Source organism: Delphinus delphis, chromosome 3 (genome assembly GCF_949987515.2).
Source record: "Delphinus delphis chromosome 3, mDelDel1.2, whole genome shotgun sequence".
NCBI classification, from domain to species: Eukaryota; Metazoa; Chordata; class Mammalia; order Artiodactyla; family Delphinidae; genus Delphinus; species Delphinus delphis.
The window spans coordinates 64,176,727-64,189,826 of record NC_082685.1 but is presented as its reverse complement, the minus strand read 5'-3'; the positions used below and the strand labels follow the sequence as shown (position 1 = coordinate 64,189,826).

General features: G+C 37.3%; 1 protein-coding gene across 1 annotated transcript in view; it reads right to left on the bottom strand.

Moving 5' to 3' along the window:
• Positions 1–13,100, bottom strand: part of MEIKIN (meiotic kinetochore factor) — a 132,805-nt gene that overhangs the window by 107,746 nt on the left and 11,959 nt on the right. The window contains exon 6 of the mRNA XM_060006949.1: positions 7,077–7,196. Within this exon, the coding sequence (XP_059862932.1) occupies positions 7,077–7,196 (120 nt within the window). The remainder of the gene's footprint in view (positions 1–7,076; positions 7,197–13,100) is intronic.

Sequence of the window (13,100 nt, the reverse complement as noted above, 5' to 3'; positions counted from 1 at the left end):
CTGAATCAGCGGCTCCTTTAACCCCGTCCTCTCTGAGTGAAGAACAGACGCCCTCCGGCGACCTACACGCAGAGGCGGGGCCAAATCCAAAGCTGAACCCCAGGAGCTGTGCGAACAAAGAAGAGAAAGGGAAATTTCTCCCAGCAGCCTCAACAGCAGTGGATTAAATCTCCACAATCAACTTGATGTACCTGCACCTGTGGAATACATGAATAGACACCGAATCATCCCAAATTGAGGAAGTGGACTTTGAGAGCAAGATTTATTATTTTTTCCCCTTTTCCTCTTTTTGTGAGTGTGTATGTGTATGCTTCTGTGTGAGATTTTGTCTGTATAGCTTTGCTTTCACCATTTATCACAGGGTTCTGTCCGTCCATTTTTGGTATTTTACTTTTTAAAAAAATTTTTTTCTTATTTTAATAAATTTATTTTAATAAGTTTTATTTTAATAAATTTATTTTATTTTAATAAATTTATTTTATTTTATCTTACTCTATTTTATTTTATTTTATCCTCTTTCTTTCGTTCTTTCTTTCTTTCTACTTTTTCTCCCATTTATTCTGAGCTGTGTGGGTGAAAGGCTCTTGGTGCTCCAGCCAGGAGTCAGTGCTGTGCCTCTGACGTGGGAGAGCCAACTTTGGGACACTGATCCACAAGAGACCTCCCAGCTCCACATAATATCAAATGGCAAAAATCTCTCAGAGATCTCCATCTCAACACAAACACCCAGCTTCACTCAACGACCAGCAAGCTACAATGCTGGACACCCTATGCCAAACAACTAGCAAGACAGGAACACAACCCCACCCATTAGCAGAGAGGCTGCCTAAAATCATAATAAGGCAACAGACACCCCAAAACACACCACCAGACGTGGACCTGCCCACCAGGAAGACAAGATCCAGCCTCATCCACCAGAACACAGGCACTATTCCCCTCAACCAGGAAGCCTACACAACCCTCTGAACCAACTTTAGCCACTGGGGACAGACACCAAAAACAACGGGAAATACGAACCTGCAGCCTGCAAAAAGGAGACCCCAAACACAGTAAGATAAGCAAAATGAGAAGACAGGGAAACACACTGCAGATGAAGGAGCAAAATAAAAACCCATCAGACCTAACAAATGAAGAGGAAATAGGCAGTCTACCTGAAAAAGAATTCAGAATAATGATAGTAAAGATGATCCAAAATCTTGGAAATAGAATACAGAAAATGCAAGAAACATTTAACAAGGACCTAGAAGAACTAAAGAGGAAACAAGCAACAATTAACAACACAATAAATGAAATTAAAAATACTCTAGAAGGGATCAATAGCAGAATAACTGAGGCAGAAGAACGGATAAGAGACCTGAAAGATAAAATAGTGGAAATAACTACTGCAGAGCAGAAAAAAGAATGAAAAGAACTGAGGACAGTCTCAGAGACCTCTGGGACAACATTAAACGCACCAACATTCGAATTCTAGGGGTCCCAGAAGAAGAAGAGAAAAAGAAAGGGACTGAGAAAATATCTGAAGAGATTATAGTTGAAAACTTCCATAATATAGGAAAGGAAATAGTTAATCAAGTCCAGGAAGCACAGAGAGTCCCATACAGGATAAATCCAAGGAGAAACATGCCAAGACACATATTAATCAAACTGTCAAAAATTAAATACAAAGAAAACGTATTAAAAGCAGCAAGGGAAAAACAACAAATAACACACAAGGGAATCCCCATAAGGTTAACAGCTGATCTTTCAGCAGAAACTCTGCAAGCCAGAAGGGACTGGCAGGACATATTTAAAGTGATGAAGGAGAAAAACCTGCAACCAAGATTACTCTACCCAGCAAGGATCTCATTCAGATTTGATGGAGAAATTAAAACCTTTACAGACAAGCAAAAGCTGAGAGAGTTCAGCACCATAAAACCAGCTTTACAACAAATGCTAAAGGAACTTCTCTAGGCAAGAAACACAAGAGAAGGAAAAGACCTACAATAACAAACCCAAAACAATTGAGAAAATGGGAATAGGAACATACATATCAATAATTACGATAAATGTAAATACATTAAATGCTCCCACCAAAAGACACGGACTGGCTGAATGGATACAAAAACAAGACCCATATATATGCTGTCTACATGAGACCCACTTCAGACCTAGGGACACATACAGACTGAAAGTGAGGGGAAGGAAAAAGATATTCCATGCAAATGGAAACCAAAAGAAAGCTGGAGTAGCAATTCTCATATCAGACAAAATAAACTTTAAAATCAAGACTATTACAAGAGACAAAGAAGGACACTACATAATGATCAAGGGATCGATCCAAGAAGAAGATATAACAGTTGTTTATATTTATGCACCCAACATAGGAGCACCTCAATACATAAGGCAAATACTAACAGCCATAGAAGGGGAAATTGACAGTAACACATTCATAGTAGGGGACTTTAACGCCCCACTTTCAACAATGGATAGATCATCCAAAATGAAAACAAATAGGAAACACAAGCTTTAAATGATACATTAAACAAGATGGACTTAATTGATATTTATAGGACATTCCATCCAAAAACAACAGAATACACATTTTTCTCAAGTGCTCATGGAACATTCTCCAGGATAGATCATATCTTGGGTCACAAATCAAGTCTTGGTAAATTTAAGAAAATTGAAATTGTATCAAGTATCTTTTCCGACCACAACGCTATGAGACTAGATATCAATTACAGGAAAAGATCTGTAAAAAATACGAACACATGGAGGCTAAACAATACACTACTTAATAACGAAGTGATCACTGAAGAAATCAAAGAGGAAATCAAAAAATACCTAGAAACAAATGACAATGGAGACATGACGACCCAAAACCTATGGGATGCAGGAAAAGCAGTTCTAAGAGGGAAGTTTATAGCAATACAGTCCTATCTTAGGAAACAGGAAACATCTCAAATAAAAAACCTAACCTTGCACCTAAAGCAATTAGAGAAAGACAAACAAAAACCCCCAAAGTTAGCAGAAGGAAAGAAATCATAAAGATCAGATCAGAAATCAATGAGAAAGAAATGAAGGAAACAATAGCAAAGATCAATAAAACTAAAAGCTGGTTCTTTGAGAAGATAAACAAAATTGATAAACCATTAGCCAGACTCATCAAGAAAAAAAGGGAGAAGACTCAAATCAACAGAATTAGAAATGAAAAAGAAGAAGTAACAACTGACACTGCAGAAATACAAAGGCTCAGGAGAGATTACTACAAGCAACTCTATGCCAATAAAATGGACAACCTGGAAGAAATGGACAAATTCTTAGAAATGCACAACCTGCCAAGACTGAACCAGGAAGAAATAGAAAATATGAACAGACCAATCACACGCACTGAAATTGAAACGGTGATTAAAAATCTTCCAACAAACAAAAGCCAAGGACCAGATGCCTTCACAGGCCAATTCTATCAAACCTTTAGAGAAGAGCTAACACCTATCCTTCTCAAACTCTTCCAAAATATAGCAGAGGGAGGAACACTCCCAAACTCATTCTACGAGGCCACCATCACCCTGATACCAAAACCCGACAAGGATGTCACAAAGAAAGAAAACTACAGGCCAATATCACTGATGAACATAGATGCAAAAATCCTCAACAAAATACCAGCAAACAGAATCCAACAGCACATTAAAAGGATCATACATCATGATCAAGTGGGGTTTATTCCAGGAATGCAAGGATTCTTCAATATACGCAAATCAATGAACGTGATACACCATATTAACAAATTGAAGGAGAAAAACCATATGATCATCTCAATAGATGCAGAGAAAGCTTTCAACAAAATTCAACACCCATTTATGATAAAAACCCTGCAGAAAGAAGGCATAGTGGGAACTTTCCTCAACATAATAAAGGCCATATATGACAAACCCAGAGCCAGCATCATCCTCAATGGTGAAAAACTGAAGCCATTTCCACTAAGATCAGGAACAAGATAAGGTTGTCCACTCTCACCACTCTTATTCAACATAGTTTTGGAAGTTTTAGTCACAGCAATCAGAGAAAAAAAGGAAATAAAGGAATCCAAATCAGAAAAGAAGAAGTAAAGCTGTCACTGTTTGCAGATGACATGATACTATACACAGAGAATCCTAAAGATGCTACCAGAAAACTACTAGAGCTAATCAATGAATTTGGTAAAGTAGCAGGATACAAAATTAATGCACAGAAATCTGTGGCTTTCCTATACACTAATGATGAAAAATCTGAATGTGAAATCAAGAAAACACTCCCATTTACTACTGCAACAAAAAGAATCAAATACCTAGGAATAAACCTACCTAAGGAGACAAAAGACCTGTATGCAGAAAATTATAAGACACTGATGAAAGAAATTAAAGATAATACAAATAGATGGAGAGATATACCATGTTCTTGGATTGGAAGAATCAACACTGTGAAAATGACTCTACTACCCAAAGCAATCTACATATTCAAGGCAATCCCTATCAAACTACCACTGGCATTCTTCACAGAACTAGCACAAAAGATTTCACAACCTGTATGGAAACACAAAAGACACCGAATAGCCAAAGCAATCTTGAGAACGAAAAACAGAGCTGGAGGAATCAGGCTTCCTGACTTCAGACTATACTACAAAGCTACAGTAATCAAGACAGTATGGTACTGGTACAAAAACAGAAATATACATCAATGGAACAGGATAGAAAGCCCAGAGATAAACCAAGCACATATGGTCACCTTATCTTTGATAAAGGAGGCAGGAATGTACGGTGGAGAAAGGACAGCCTCTTCAATAAGTGGTGCTGGCAAAACTGGACAGGTACATGTAAAAGTATGAGATTAGAACACTCCCTAACACCATACACAAAAATAAGCTCAAAATGGATTAAAGACCTAAATGGAAGGCCAGAAACTATCAAACTCTTAGAGGAAAACATAGGCAGAACACTCTATGACATAAATCACAGCAAGATCCTTTTTGACCCACCTCCTAGAGAAATGGAAATAAAAACAAAAATAAACAAATGGGACCTAATGAAACTTCAAAGCTTTTGCACAGCAAAGGAAATCATAAACAAGACCAAAAGACAACCCTCAGAATGGGAGAAAATATTTGCAAATGAAGCAACTGACAAAGGATTAATCTCCAAAATTTACAAGCAGCTCATGCAGCTCAATATCAAAAAAACAAACAACCCAATCCAAAAATGGGCAGAAGACCTAAACAGACATTTCTCCAAAGAAGATATACAGACTGCCAACAAACACATGAAGGAATGCTCAACATCATTAATCATTAGAGAAATGTAAATCAAAACTACAATGAGGTATCACCTCACACCAGTCAGAATGGCCATCATCAAAAAATCTAGAAACAATAAATGCTGGAGAGGGTGTGGAGAAAAGGGAACCCTCTTGCACTGTTGGTGAGAATGTAAATTGATACAGCCACTATGGAGAACAGTATGGAGGTTCCTTAAAAAACTAAAAATAGAACTACCATATGACCCAGCAATCCCACTACTGAGCATATACCCTGAGAAAACCATAATTCAAAAAGAGTCATGTACCAAAATGTTCATTGCAGCTCTATTTACAATACCCAGGAGATGGAAACAACCTAAGTGTCCATCATTGGACGAATGGATAAAGAAGATGTGGCACATATACACAATGGAATATTACTCAGACATAAAAAGAAAGGAAATTGAGTTATTTGTAGTGAGCTGGATGGACCTAGAGTCTGTCATACAGAGTGAAGTAAGTCAGAAAGAGAAAGACAAATACCGTATGCTAACACATATATATGGAATCTAAGAAAAAAAAATGTCATGAAGAAACTAGGGGTAGGACAGGAATAAAGACACAGACCTACTAGAGAATGGACTTGAGGATATGGGGAGGGGGAAAGGTAAGCTGTGACAAAGTGAGAGAGAGGCATGGACATATATACACTACCAAACGTAAGGTAGATAGCAAGTGGGAAGCAGCCGCATAGCACAGGGAGATCAGCTTGGTGCTTTGTGACCGCCTGAGGGGTGGGATAGGGAGGGTGCAGGGAGGGAGACATAAGAGGGAAGAGATATGGCAACATATGTATATGTATAACTGATTCACTTTGTTATAAAGCAGAAACTAACACACCATTGTAAAGCAATTATACTCCAATAAAGATAAAAAAAAAAAAAAGAAAATCACCATGAGATGAACACCACAGTAAGAACTGTGGCAATCAAGTTCTTCTGATGAATGGTAATATCAGTGAATGAAAGTTTGAGGAGAAACAGGACTTATGGAGTCTCAAACTATCTTTTTCTAGGTATTTATTAACTACAGAGGGAAACTAGTAACTTTACAGTGGAGAAAACCAGCAGATACCACCTTAATTAAGTGAAGTTTAACATCACCAATAAGAAGATATATGTACTGACATTAAGAATTCCTTAATACATCATTTCTGTGGTGTTCTTATCAAAAATTGCATAATTTCTTTCCTATCATGAGAAAACACTAGACAAATTCAAACTGAGGGACATTCTAGAAAATAACTGATCAGTAATCTTCAAAAGTATCAAGCTTATGAAAGACAAACACTGAGCATCTGTCACAGATCTCAGTAGACTAAGGGAGAAATAACAACCTAATTCAATGTAGGATCCTAGATAGGATCCTGAAACAGAAGAAAAGACGTTAGTGGAAAAACTGGTGAAACGTGAGTAAAGTCTGTAGTTTAGTTAACAGTTTAATACCAATGTTAATTTCCTGATTATCACCATTGTATTACGATTGTATAAGATAATATTTCAGAAAGCTGGATGCGAGGTATATGGGAACCCTTAGTATTACTTTTGCAACTTTTCTTCAAGTCTAAAATTCAAAATAAATGTTTTAAGAAAGTAAACCCATATGTACTTAAGCTACTTACTATTAGTCAGATATGATGTGGAGCCAAAGGTAATCCTAATCAATGAATTTAGCTTAGAAATCATTCAAAAGAAAAAGTACTTTGCTTTTCCAATATAGACAAGGGTTTCCTCTTGTGATACGAGGAAAAAGAATGTGAAACTTACCTAAAATTGCAGAGAGGTTTGAAAACTGTAGTGCCTTCTGTATCGGTACTGCTTTACTGGTGTCCAAAAGAGTGGAATTCTTACACAGCAAGTTTTCTTCCAACATGGGACACTCCCAATCTAAAAAAGCAGGGAGAAATGGCACAAAATTTTGAACAACAGCACAGAAGTGGCAGATTATCTTTTTCTCCTCAACTTAGGTCCCCAGCCCATACCAAGCTACAGTAGTTGAAGAAAGTTTGGGTGAGACAGAGAAAAAAAGACAAGCCTTGAAGGCATCAGGATATTAAATAATCTTTGGGCTTCTGCAGTCCCCTAACACTCTTATTTCCTTTTACCCACCTCTTTCCCATTGTCCTCATACTATTATATCACATATTTAGTTAGGCCAATATTCAATATAGACATAATGATGATAAACTGCCATAAAAATCTTAATTTTTACTCTTGTGGTATATACCATGACCACCTTTTGTTTTTCCTGGAGTCAATAAAAGTCTTGTTTGTTTAGTTTTCTCTGTATTTTTCATCTATTTAATCCTAAACTCTACCAAATTGTATAAATCCATTCTGTTTATTCCATCCTCAGATGTTCTGAAATTTCATAATGTTTTGTCTTGGTGTTTTTCATCTATTGTGCTAGGCACAGTATGGCCCTTTTAATCCAGAGATCATATTCTTTAGCTCTAGAAAGTGTTCTGTAATTGTATCTCTGATAATTTTCTTCCTTCTGTTTATTTCATTATCTTTTTCTGGAACTCCTATTGTTTGATATTAGATTTCATATATTGCTTCTCTAACTTACCTTTTTTCTCCATTTTTTGTGTTTTCCTCCTGACTTTTTTTTTTCTGGGAAATCTCCTCAACTTATCTTCTAATCCTTCTATTGAGTTTTCCATTCTACTACTGCATTTAATTTGTTCTCTGATATTCACCCCCCTTTTTTTCCCACAGCATCCTATTCCTATTCAATGGATGCAATATACATTTTTTTATCTCAGTGAAGGTTTTTTTTTTCCAGTATCTTCCTTGTATTCCTATTTCTGCTTGGTTTCTTCTCTTATTTTTAATTTTATTATGGTGGGAACACTTAACAGAAGACATACCCTCAAATTTGTAAGAGTGCAATAGAGTATTGTTAACTGTAGGCACAGTGCTGTGCAGCAGATTTCTAGAACTTATTCATCTTGCATAACTGAAATTATACCTGTTGAATAGCAACTCCCCACACCCCTTTCTTCCAGGGCCCTGGCAACCAACATTCTACTCTCTACTTCTATGAATTTGACTTCTTTAGATATCTCATACAGGTGGAATCATATAGTATTTTTCTTCCTGTGACTGGCTTATTTCACTTACTATGGTGTCCTAAAAGTTCTTCTATAGTGTTGCATATAGCAGGATATCCTTTTTTTTTTTTAACATCTTTACTGGAGTATAATTGCTTTACAATGGTGTGTTAGTTTCTGCTTTATAACAAAGTGAATCAGCTATACATATACATATATCCTGATATTCCTTTTTTTTTAAGGCTGAATAATATTCCATTGTATGCATATACCATATTTTCTTCCTCCATTCATCCCTCAATGGTCACTTAGGTTGTTTCCACATTGGGTTATTGTGAAAAAGGCTGCAATGAACACGGGAGTGCAAATATATCTTCTAGGTCCTGACTGCAATTAGTTTGAATAAACACTCAGAAGTGGGATTGGTGGATCATATATGGTAGTTCTACTTCTAATTTTTTGAGTAACTGCCATACGGTGTTCCATTGCAGCTTCACTATGTTACATTCCCATCAACAGTGTAGAAGGGTGTCCAGTTTCTCTATATCCTTGCCAACACTTCTTTTTTTTAAAATAATAACCATCCTAAGAGTTGTGAGGTGATATCTCACTATGGTCTTGATTTGTGTTTCCCTAATGGTTAGTGATCTTTTCATATACCTGTTGGCAATGTGAATGTCTTCTTTAGGGGAAATGTCTATTCAAGTTCTTTGTCATTTTTTAATCAGGTTATTTGGATTTTTTTTTCCTTTTGAATTGTGGGAGTTTCCAATATATTTTGGATATTAATCCCTTATCAGATATGTGGTTTGCAAATATTTTCTCCCTTTTTATAGGTTGCCTTTTCACCCTGTTGATTGTTTCTTCTTCTGTGCAGAAGCTTTTTAGTTTTATCAAGGCTCACTTGTCTAATTTTGCTTTTGTTCCCTGTGCTTTTGGTGTCACATAAAGAAATAACTGCCGAGACCAATTGCCATGAAGATTTTCCCCTGTTTTCTTCTAGGAGTTTTACAGTTGCTGTTCTCACGTTTAAGTCCTTACTACATTTTGAGTTGACTTTTCTGTATGATATAAGGTAAGGGTCCAATTTCATTCTTTTGTATCTGGATATCCAGTTTTGCCAACATCATTTGTTGAAGAGACTATTTCTCCCACATTGTGTATTCTTGGCACTCTTGTGAAAGATCAGGTGACCATATATTTATGGATTTAGTTTTGGGCCCTATATTCTGTCCTACTGGTCTACATGTCTGTATTGCCAGTACTATAATGTTATATTTACTGTAGCTTTGCAATATATTGATACTTTGAAATCAGTTAAGTGTTGATTTTCTGTCCAAATGTTCTATCCATTATTACAAGTGGGGGTACTGAAGTCTCCTACTGTGATTGTATTGATTCCTATTCCTACCTTCATTTCTGTCAGTGTTTGCCTCATATGTTAGTTAGGTGTTCTGATGTTGGGTGAATATTTATTCGTAATTGTTACGTGTTCCTGATGAACTGACCCTTATATAATTATATAACATCCTTCTTTGTCTCTTATAATAGTTATTGACTTAAAGTCTATTTTTATCTGATATAAGTATAGCCCCTCCTGCTCTCTTTTGGTCACCATTTGCACGGAGTATCTTTCCCCACCCATTTATTTTCAGTCCATGTGTGTCCTTAAATCTAAAATGAGTCTTTTGTAGACAGCATATGGCTGGATTTTTTTTCAATCTATTCAGCCACTCTTTGTCTTTTGATTGGGTTTAATCCATTTATAGTTACAGTAATTATTGATAGAGAAGGACTATTACAATTTTGTTGTTTTCTGTTTTGTAGTTCTTTTGCCTCTCTTTCCTCTTTTGCCATGTTCCTTTGTCTTTCACTGATTCTTTTATGTTGATATGCTTTGACTCCTTTCTATTTTTCTTTTGTGTCTCCTCTATACATATTTTGTGTGTGTGTGGTTACCATGGGGCTTACATAAAACATAGTTTAAACGGTCTACTTTAAGCTGATAACAATTTAACAAAAACTCTACACTTTTACTTCACCCCTCAAACACACTTTGCAATACTGATGTTACAATTTACATCCTTTTATATGGTGTATCCATTAACATATTTTTATAGTCATATTTAATACTTTTGTCATTTAACTTTTATACTAGAACTAAGTGATTTATATGTCACTGTTATAGTATTAGTATATTTGTCTATATACTTACCAGTGAGTTTTATACTTTCATATGCTTTTATGTTGCTGTTTTAGAGTCCTTTGTTTCAACTTGAAAAACTCCCTCTAGCATTTCTTGTAAGGCAGGTCTAGTGATGATTAACTCCTTCAGCTTTTGTTTGTCTGGAAAATTCCTTATCTTCTCTTCATTTCTTAAAGACAGCTTTGCTGGTTAGAGTATTGTTGGTTGACAGTTTTTTTCTTTCAGCACTTTGTCTATAAAATTCCACTCCCTTCTTGCCTGCAAGGTTTCTCCTGAGAAATCCGCTGATAGTGTAATGGGGTCCCCTTGTACATATCAAGTCACTTTTTTAGTTGCTGCTTTCAAAATTCTCTTTTTGTCTTTGACTTTTGACAATTTGATTATGTGCACCCATGTGAATTTCTTTGGTTCATCTTATTTGAGGTTTGTTGGGGTTCCTAGGTCTGGATGTAGATTTCCTTTCTCAGACTTAGGAAGTTTTCAGCCACCATTTCTGTGAAAAAGCCTTCTGGCCCTTTCTCTTTCCCTCCCTTCCTACCTCCCTTTTCCCTATGGGACTCCCACAATCCATATACTGATCTGTTTTCTTAACAGAAATCTCAAACTTTCTTCATTCTTTTATATTCTTTTTCCTTTTTGCTCCTCTGATTGGATAATTTCAAATGACTTATCTTTGAGTTTGCCGATTCTTTCTTCTGTTTGATCTAGTCCAATCTCTTTTACTGGGTTTTTAAAATTCATTTACTGTTTTTCTCAGCTCTAAGATTTCTTTTTGGTTAACTTTTTTCCCTATCTCTTTCTTAAAATTCTCACTTTCTCTTTGCATTGTTCTCCTGAGCTCTTTATGAACATTTGTTGAACATCTTTATGACAATTATTTTGAATTCTCTGTCAGGTAGTTCATATATTTCCATTTAATTAGGGTCAGTTTCTGGAGCTTTATCTTATTCCCATTTTTTGGACCATGTTTTGCTGTTTCTTTTTCTTTAATGATTTGTGTTGGTATCTGCACATTAGAAAAAACAGCCACCTCTCCCAGTCTTCACAGATAGGTGTCGTACAGAAGACCTTCACCAATCTTCCCAACCAGAGATTCTGGGATCCTCTCAAACCTTCTTGCCAGTTCAAACCACAGTCTTTGTTCTTAGTGCCCATGAGGAATCTAGGATACACCAAGTCCCATCAGTGCTCCAAGACAGATGAGACAAAAACTATTCCTTTGAGCAGCCCCCGGAAATGTTGGAATGTTGGACACAGTCCAACTCTTTCCTGCTCCAGAGAGAAGCTGGGATCTAGTGAATGTTTTTATGCTAGGACAAAATACTATCTTTGTTTCAGCACCCATCAGACTTCTAGAGTATGTCAGGTCCCATCAGCCCTCTGAGGCAGATAAGACAGTAGGCAATTCTTTGACTATTCCCAGAAAATTGAGAACTTTTGACACATGCTTCAGTCCTTTCCCTCCCTCCCTAGGGAGAAGCTGGAAGCTGAAGGTTTCCTGCCAACCTGTGCTGGGGGTGTGAATTATGGTGAAAGCGTGTCTTGAATTTTCCTACTGGCTTCTCTGGGTGTGGTGGGGGCTGAGTTAGGTCTTTGTTGCTGCGTGCGGGCTTTCTCTAGTTGCGTCAAGTGGGGGTTACTCTTCTTTGTTGTGGTGCACGGGCTTCTCATTGTGGTGGCTTCTCTTGTTGCTGAGCATGGGTTCTAGGTGTGCGGGCTTCAGTAGTTGTGGCTTGCAGGCTCTAGAGCACAGGCTCAGTACTTGTGGCACAAGGGCTTGGTTGCTCCGCAGCACGTGGGATCTTCCCGGATCAGGGATCGAACCCGTGTCCCCTGCATTGGCAAGTGGATTCTTAACTACTGTGCCACCAGGGAAGTCCTTCCTACTGCCTCTGATGTGACTGGTCTCAAGCTTGCCTGGGGTGCAGGAGCCCCTCAACTAGTTTTTAGATTTCTCACAAAGGGAATTAGTCCATGTATTGTTGTTGAATTGGTGTGTCCCTGGGGGAAGGCAGGTCTAGGGTTTCCTATTCCAACACCTTACTGACTCACTACCATATTTCGCTTTGTTCTGATCTCTATGTTTTATGTTAGAGGGTTTTCTCAGAAGTCTAGTAGTCCTTGGCTCTCTGGGGGCCCTAAATGGCTAAGTGGGATCTCTATGGCTTAGTTGGGGCTTGTCACATAGGCAGCTTCACTGTAGGGTTCTTGTCAGTTTCATTGAAGGACTACTGAGGCCAGTATCTTTAGATACTTTCTTTAGGGTTGCTCAGATTTCTCAGGAAAAAACCTTCCATTCCCTTGCCTGAAAGTTTCAATTCTGGGTGCTAGCATTCTGGAAGCTGAACAGAGTAATGAGCTGTTGGGTTAGGATGAGAATAGGCACTGGGTGAGCAAGTACCACAATTTGGAATGTACACTTGCATTTAATTCCCCCTTTCTGCATTCACTACAGTATCTGAAGCAGTTGGTTTTTTCTGTATAATAAATAACACTGAAATGCCACTAGCATAAAATGAAAGTATTTAT